Source organism: Pinus tabuliformis, chromosome 4_2 (assembly GCF_031772625.1).
Source record: "Pinus tabuliformis cultivar Carrire ecotype Pingquan chromosome 4_2, CPIR1, whole genome shotgun sequence".
Classification (NCBI taxonomy): Eukaryota; Viridiplantae; Streptophyta; class Pinopsida; order Pinales; family Pinaceae; genus Pinus; species Pinus tabuliformis.
This window is the reverse complement of record NC_142304.1, coordinates 599,532,572-599,541,715: the sequence shown is the minus strand read 5'-3', so window position 1 is coordinate 599,541,715 and position 9,144 is coordinate 599,532,572. Positions and strand designations below refer to the sequence as shown.

The window sequence follows — 9,144 nt, the reverse complement described above, 5'->3', positions numbered from 1 at the left end:
CTTGTCACTTAACTATGATAACAAAGAGGAGAGCACTTCAATAAGATAACAATTTGCATGGCTCAAGAATTTGTCACTTCACTAACATAGTGAAGACAATAATCAAGAACTTGTCACTTGAAAAACAAGGGAGACATTCTCATTCTTTAAGATAGTGAGAATCATTCTCATTCTCTAAAATAGTGAGAGTCTCATTCTTTAAAATAGTGAGAGTGAAAGTTGAGAATTTGATAATTGCGCCGAAAGGTGCTCTACAACTAGTATAGGGGAGATGTGTAGGTGTAATGTAAGTATGTATGTATGTCAACATTTCTAAATGTCCACTCAATAGGTTGAATTTATATTTATTTACATGTTATTTCTATCCATTTTTTTATGTAAAAGCTTGTTTAAATTATGGTGGGAAGTAACTTATGGTAAATATGTTATTTAAGTGAATATGAGCTATTTTCACGGATTTATTTTTGGATTAAAAAAATACTATGCAAATGGCTAAAAATCATGCATGAATATTGGAACCATATCCATAAATTATGACATAAAATATGTGATCCAATTATCCATATTGCATTATATTATGCAAAGGCTAAAATAAAACCTTCAAGTTATGGTCCAATCAAATATCAACCAAAAATCAATAATGGTCAACTCGCAAATCAATTCCCAGAGTCCTCCCTTGGTAGGGACTAAAAATGATTTTGTAACCATATTAGAAGTTAATTAATAAGCACATAAAAACTCAATACTTACAATAAACTTACAATATAACAAGATTTTTAACCGTAGATATTCACCTCCACTTTACCATGGATATTAATAACTTGTAAATAGACTTTGTTAGAATAACATGGTTGGACAATACTACATGGCCAAAAACCACAACTCATTTCACAATCAAAATATTTTAATTTAATTTAATTTGATAACATCTTTTAATTAAATCTAAAAGAAATAAGGCTATACTTTTGAGATATATGTAAACCCTCTACCCTAATTACTACTAAAAATATTCATGGGATATTCCATAGAGATTAAATCAAGGTTTAATAAAACTAGCTTAGATCCATCTTAATTCAAGGATGTAAACCTCTTTTAGAGTGAAAATATTTGATCCCTCTTTGAGCTTAATAGATCCATAATTAAGATGAATCTAGGTTGGTTCATAAGGAATGGAATGAGTGAAAATGGTATCACATCAATTTGGAAACTTGTGCCTAAAACCTATAAGTGAAAATAATTCTTCACAAAACATATTCATCTTATAATTATAAATATAAAATTACACACATTGACAATGTCAATACACATGGCCATGCTTAACTTGTACTAAAATTTATAAGTGAAAATAATTCTTCACAAAACATCTTCACAATCTTACAATCTTATGCCCATTATTCAGAAAAACATCTTCATAATCTTACAATCCAATGCCCATTCCTAACTTATGCCTGAAAATAATTCTTCATAAAACATTTTCAACTTATAGTTGTTACAAATATGAAATTACACACATTGACAATGGCCAAACAATTTATAGTTGTTACAAATATGAAATTACATACATTGACAATGACCAAACAATTTGAAAATGCCACATTGAAGCTTGAGTAGGGGATGATTATGTTATAACATGAATCCAAAAACTTACATTCCAATGACCATTCTTAAATATTCATAAATTAGCAAAGTTTAGTACAAGGAATGCTTTATAATTTTACATTTCAATGATCATTTTTAAATTAGCAAAGCTTAAGTATAATGAATGCCTTATTGTGAGGGGTTTGTTGAAAAGATGGGAGCTTATTGTGAGATTTCAAAAGAAAAAGATCAATATATCAATTAGATAAAAAAGCAATCTGTTTTACAAACTATTTTAAACTATTTTTAGCCTCGTGAGACTTCAAAGGAAAAAGGCCCAATACATCAATTAGATGAAAAAACAATCTATCACATAAACTTTAAACTATTTTTAGCTTCATAAAGCTTCAAAGAAAATAAACCAAATACATCAATTAGATAAAAAACCAATCTATCCCATAAACTATTTTTAACACCATGAAAATTAAAATAATTTTCTTTTCTTTCCTCTTTTCTTTTCTAATTTTACACTCCTCCGATGCCCATTCTTAAATTACCCAACCAAGGTTTTATAATCTTACACTCCAATGTCCATTCTTAAATGTAGCTGAGATCATGCAGACATACTTCCCAGCTGGCATTTTCATCCATTCTTAAATGTAGATGAGCTCGTGCAGACATACTTCCCAGTTGGCATTTTCATTTCCTATCTTCTGATCCAAAATAATTTTCAAACACAGGGTACCCTTGCATCTTTTCCTGCTGTGTGCCGTGCCTGATTTTCTTTTCTGATTAAAAAAATACTTAAAACACATCCAATACACCAAACTGATTCAAGCAAATAATATTACAACTGTGCTGCAGATGAGGAAACAAAACGCACAGATACTTCCAAGTTGGCATTTTCATTACTTATCTTCTGATCGACAATGTCGAGCGCAAACCTAAAATTTTTAGGCACAGATTCTCTGGCCTCTTTTCTTGCTGTGCACCGTGCTTACATCATTACTTAGACACAAATCTTTTCTTTCTATTTGGAATCCAATCATTTTCAAGTTCAATCCAAACCATTCGAGAAGTTTCGGGAGAACCAGTGGCAAAGGAATTTCGAATAGCGTCTGTGGATTGGGAAATCCCCGTGTTTCAAGAATGGTAGAAGCCGAAAACGAAACATTTAGAAAGTTCACAAAGGGATGACAATGATACAATGAATTTGTCAAAAGCTTGATTGAAGGTGGAAGGTACCATTGTTTAATATTAATCAGCCGACATGGCTGCGCAGAATATTAGTAGATCCAGACTGTTCTAGTTGGCAAAAGTGAATGGAGGATATGTTTTTTTCGTGCGATCACATGTACGAATTCAAAGAAATAGAGTCGTACTAAATAACCAAATTTCTTGCGGAAAGAGTTCCCCGCCTTGCGCACAAAGAATTCCATTTTTGAATATATGGTTGAATTCCATTTTTGAATATATGGTTGAATTCCATTTTTGAATATATGATTCGACTGTTACTCGATTTCTAAATTTACATGCCAAATGTCAATGGAATCTAACTATGAATAATTTGTAAGTTTACCTGCCAACTGTTTGACGAAATCTGTGTCCCAATAACTCGGCAAATTCTGGTTATTCCTGGCATGGTAAGTTGATAAATAAATGCACTGTGCTGTATTCAGATCGCAACGGCAAATTGGTCGTTGGTGCCTTGTTCTATTTTGACCTGCCTACGAAAGAAGCTAGAAGCTTCTATCAAGATGTCAAAGCAGGGAATTTTGTTGTTTTGGAAAGTGCGTTCGCCATCAAAACCCTCAAAAGGATCGCACTGACTTTTACGGCGACCCCACAGGTTACTATGAATGGTAGAGTTTGACATCGTTTTAAAGACGGACTGTTGAGGATTTGTCTAAGCAAGCGTCCGGCCGGCGATTTTCTCGTCGGCTTATCGGCCACGCATTGAATGCCGAGGGAGATTGAGACGGCGACGACACCTTGCTACGTTTGCGGATTCTGTGACAAAAACTCACACGCCACGAAGAAAAATCGGGCTGTCAAATATCGCCGTGAATTATTCATTTCTGCAAATCCTGTCAAAGTGTACCCCATCATAAGGGCAGATGAGAGTATCAAAGGTCGCATATGTCCGTATATAGGTACAAAGTAATAGGTTATTTTTTAATAAATATTTTTTTTAAAGGTAATTTGACCAAATTAAGTCGTAGAAAATTGTAATTTTGAGATTAAAAATGGGTAATTTTCCTAATTTTAAATTCATTAAAACAATTTTATAATACAAAATTTATAATTTCAATGTAATTTTACATATCAAAACTTAGAATTCTAAAGCCGAATCAATTTTTTTTTTAAGGTTAATTTGCAATTAAGAGATTAAATTTTGGTAATTTCTTTAATTTTAGATTCATTGAAACAATTTTATAATATAATTTTACCAGTCAAACAAAATTTCTTCCGAGGAAAAATTATAACACTAATAACATATTCAACGACCTATATGTAAATATAAATTGCCATTGACGAATTCTATGCAGATCAAGATTGACTGCTTTCACAGAAGAGGTGAATGAAAGGATCGAATTCAGGTCTTGAAAGTGGCTGTAACTGGTGGATAGATGTGAGCCACGGAATACAATAGTTCAAGGGCATGAAAAATGATATTGAGAAAGCATTCTCATATGTGACAGCATTGCTATCAGATGGCTGTTTACTGCTTCTTTCTTGTCAAAGGAGGAGGCAGGTTTTGGGAGGATTTTGAATTCAATACGCTAACGTAGCTGCTTACGTTTTCCTTCTTTCCTTCTGGATTCAGTCACCAGCACTTTATGAACTATATAGTAAGGTCTTCTGTTCTCTAACCAATTCATTCAGGCTTCATTGTATTGATTTTCATTTATTGTTCGTTACCCAATGGATTCCATCATTGATCCTGCACTACTTCTGGGATTTTTCCCAATGACATTAACCTGGCACTCTGTGATGGCTACCCTGCTAGTGCTGCTAATAGCTTGGCAACAGTTTACATACAGCAGAAAAAAAGGGTCCCTGCCAGGCCCATCAATAGTGTTTCCATTTGTAGGAGGTGCTATTGGAATGGTGCAAAAGCCAACTAAATTCTGGGAAGAACAAGCTAAGGCTGCAAGAGGTGTTGGATTGGCAGGAAACCTTCTGCTTGGTAAATTCATTGTGTTTGTTCATGATTCTGAGCTCTCCCACAAGATATTTGCCAATGTGAGACCTGATGCTTTTCAAATGGTAGGACACCCATTTGGCAAAAAGCTCTTTGGAGAGCACAATCTTATCTATATGTTCGGTGAAGAGCACAAGGATCTCAGGCGGCGGATCGCTCCCAACTTCACTCTCAAGGCTCTGGGATTATATGTCGCAATACAGGAGAATGTCATCCGCAAGCATATCAGAAAATGGTTGGAGATTGCCTCCAATAAACCAATAGCGTTGCGCCTTCTTTGCAGGGACATGAATTTGGAGACCTCGCAGAATGTTTTCGTGGGTCCATACTTGAGTAAACAAGCCAGAGAACAATTTAACAGAGATTACAATCTTTTCAATACCGGCCTCATGGCATTGCCAATCGATTTTCCGGGATTTGCATTCTATAAAGCTAGGCATGCGGTGTCTCGTCTGGCAAAGACTCTGGCAGGCTGTGCTCATGAGAGCAAGAAGATGATGGAGAACGGCGAGGAACCTGCTTGTCTAGTTGATTTTTGGATGGCTGAGACTGTAAACGAAATTAAAGAAGCAGAGAGGACAGATGCCCCTAGACCTCCACATTCTGATGACATTGAAATTGGAGGATATATTTTTGACTTTTTGTTTGCTGCCCAAGATGCATCTACATCTTCTTTGTTGTGGGCTATAACATTATTGGAATCGAACCCAGAAATTCTAGAGAAAGTCAGAGAAGAACAGAGAAGAATCAGGCCCGATTTTAATGCGCCCATTTCTCCAGAACAGATTCGAGAGATGAAATACACAGAAATGGTAGTAAAAGAAGTTGTCAGATTCCGCCCGCCTGCAACACTTGTGCCTCACATCGCTGCTGTTGATTTTCCCATAACAGAGAAGTATACAATTCCCAAAGGTTCAATAGTCTTTCCTTCTGTGTTTGAATCATCATTTCAGGGCTTTGAAGATGCTCATAGATTTGACCCAGAGAGGTTTTCTCCATCTCGTCAAGAGCATCAGATTTATAAACGAAACTGGCTTCCATTTGGAGCAGGTCCTCATCAGTGCGTTGGACAAAGATATGCTCTTAATCATCTGATGCTTTTTGTTGCTCTCTTTTCTACATTGGTAGACTGCAAGAGATGCAGGACTCCTGATTGTGATGAAATCACTTATGTTCCTACCATTGTCCCAAAGGATGACTGTCTCGTCTACCTCTCAAGTAGGAAAGATGCAGTTCCAGATTCTAGGTAATCTTCACCATGCCATTTTCCATTTTATGCAGGCCTGCATGTAAACTCCCAGGTCAAACTTGTCAATGTCCTGCAATAGGTACTAACATTTGGCGCTGCTTAATCTTGCATTTATTTCATGGATTGGAAAAGATTGTATTTTAGACCATGGTGTGTGCAAACAGAGGATTCATAAGATAGCTGGTGTTATTGAGTGGACAGAAATTTGTGCATTTGTTCATGAACTGTAGTGACATCGGCTCCCTATTTTTTCTGGGCAATTTTCTTTATAAGAGATAATTTCACAGAAAAGGATATGATTGAAAGGGTAGTTGGTGTCCTCATCATATGAAGGCAACTTCTCGTTTTCTATATGGATTGAAGAGTATTGCAATTGGAATTTGCTTTCATCAGATAGTGTTGCAATACAGAAAACAGACCAATCATCATTTGTTCATGAACTGTAGCGACATCGGCTCCCTATATTCTGGGCAATTTTCTTGATAAGGGATAATTTCACAGAAAAGGATATGATTGAAAGGGTAGTTGGTGTTGTCATCATATGGAGGCAGCTTTACAGTTTCTCTATGGATTGAAGAGAATTGCAATTGGAAAATTTGCTGTCATCAGATGGTGTTGTAATGCAGAAAACAGACCAATCATTCATGGTGCCATAACTGGAAGAAAAAATCATGTTCTTTGCCCAATGTCCATTGCAAGGAGCATGCCTGCATTTACATCTGCTTGTCATACGACGTTCCCTGACAGTAGCCATATCCACAGATGACTGGTAGAAAAGCTGGTGCCAGCTGGAGTGGAACGTATTGGTGCTTCTCATGGTTCAAAGCATATTGCATTTGGAACTGTTCATTCTGGAGAAATTATTTGATTAGAATGGACAAAACAACCATATTTGGAGGGATGGGACGCCTCTGCATTGTATAGCAGTGCCTGGCACATTTCTCACCCCATTGAATTGATAGATCATTCATATAGGTTTCATTAGTTTCCCTAGGCTTATTTTTTCATATTATTCATTCATTCTGTTATGATTGCCTGCTTTGACTGTATCAGCAGAGGCATACCCAATTTATTTGTACAACTTGAAAGTTGCCACTCCATTGAATTGATAGACCATTGATAGACTCAAGTTTTTTTCCATATCATTCATTCTTTCCATTATGATTGTCTACCTGGAATGAATCAAGATGGACATAACCAATTTTTAATTTTTTTTGTGCATTCTGAAAGTTAAATGTTTTCACAGAAAACTTATGGATTGCCACAACTTGAATATTTCTCCTGCAGGTGTACAGATTGATGCCAACTTCCTAGCAACATTCTGCTTTTAAATTTGATTTTGTTAAATGCTTCGAAGTTACTCTCTTTATATTCACAAACTTTACAACGCATTTAACATGAAAAAATGGGCGGGAAGAGCAGGCCGCCATTAGCACAATCTCTTACTGGAAAGGCTATCGTCTTGCATTAAAACATAAGAATGTTTAAAAGCAAAGTCACGATATTCGACTCGAGAACTTGCAATCCTTCTCGTTGAAAAAATTATATATATATATATATATATAAAATTTAAAACGTATTATTATATTATAAGTATAAAATTTATAATTCATAATATTTAATGAATTATATGCAGGAAACCTGTTCCTTTATAGTTTAATAATTATGTTTTTTTTTGGCCTTAAAAGTTATGGAAAATTGGGTTATATTTAGAAAAAATTCTACATGAATTTTTGTAAGTCTAAGTAAAAGCTTTCAAAATTCATAAATTTAGGTGTTTTAGGCGTTTTTGATGGTGCTGAATCTATTTTCACAATTCATAAATTTAGGTGCTCTAGGCGTTTTGATGATGCTAATTCATTTTCACTGTCAAAAACATGATTCAAACACTACATCTATAAAATTTTATGAAATTCTTTTACCCAAATTCCAACCAATTTTGACCGTCCTAACAATTTCTTCTTCGTAAACAACTCCCTTTCTGAGTTCTTCTCTCTTAAAATTAATTTTCGGTTTTATAATATTTAATAAAATATAATAAAAAATAGAAAAAGGAACTATGCTGGGGTGACCCGATCCTGAGACAACCATCAAGGGAGAGGGATATATACAAGTGATCTCTCGATCACATCACCGTACTAAGACTACAACTTGCATAATGTGAAGGGAGGGGGCCAACAAGTTGGAGAGGATCGTATAACGACCACTTGTATATGGCACAACAAAAGGATGAGGAATGTTAAGGCTATTGACACGTGATTTTATTTATAATCATGTGAATCTACTCCCAAAATTATAGCTCTCAAGGTTTGCCTTCAATGTTATAAGTTTCTCAAAGCGATGCACTCCTCTCATAGTGAATTCCGTAGGGTTACAATTCTTGCATAGTAGTTATAAATCACCGCTGGAATGGTGTTACACCGTTAAGGGAAACAATATTGCTAATTTTGTAATTATAACTTTGCAAGTTGATGAACTAAGACCTCTTGGCCTAGTCTTTGTGCATTTTCTTATCATAGTAACTTTTTAGAGCCTTGGCCCAATTTTACCATGCAAGTGAATGGGGTCTAATCTTCTATGGTAATGTGGCTTTTTGTTTCATCTTTGTTCATTTCCTCTCCCTTTTGGACTATTTTTACTTACTCTATTGTTCCACCTCACACTCCCCAGCGAAGCCTCACTTTTATTCACCTCCATGGTTGTGTTTCATTGAGTGCTTTACTTTGCCCCATCTTCATTATAACTTTCCTGCTCTTTGTATCTCCTTTGCTTTGTGTTTGTTTGCACCCTTGTATTTGGTCTCTACTCTCTCCACGATGTTGAGAGCATGTGCCCGTGTGTGGAGAGGAGGAGGCAATCATGACATACATGAAAATTCAAGAGCTCAAGCCCAAGGCTGAGCGTTTGCTAAGCATTATCAAGAGGATGCCCTGGTGGTTGTTCAACATGAATTATCGTAAATCGAACAAGATGTTGGGTGTGGAGCCTGATTATCTTCCTGATTGTTCAAAGGATTTTTGTTTCAGCTGCGTTGGATCCCATTTCTTAATGAGCCAGCAACACTGCCCGTTTAATTGCCATCACCTCCCTTTGGCGGAGGTTCATGGGCAGT

At 35.7% G+C, this 9,144-nt stretch overlaps 1 protein-coding gene across 1 annotated transcript; it reads left to right on the top strand.

Annotated features, from left to right (window-relative positions):
- The first annotated feature begins 4,142 nt into the window (after window positions 1–4,142).
- On the top strand, window positions 4,143–7,161 carry LOC149170717 (cytochrome P450 710A1-like). The gene has a single exon (XM_089423997.1). The coding sequence runs from the start codon at window positions 4,504–4,506 to the stop codon at window positions 6,031–6,033; it is 1,530 nt and encodes a 509-aa protein (XP_089280123.1). The 5' UTR covers window positions 4,143–4,503; the 3' UTR covers window positions 6,034–7,161.
- Window positions 7,162–9,144: the final 1,983 nt, after the last annotated feature.

Excerpts from the sequence above, each read along its gene's own strand:
- LOC149170717 (XM_089423997.1), top strand. The coding sequence starts at position 4,504 with ATGGATTCCATCATTGATCCTGCACTACTTCTGGGATTTTTCCCAATG.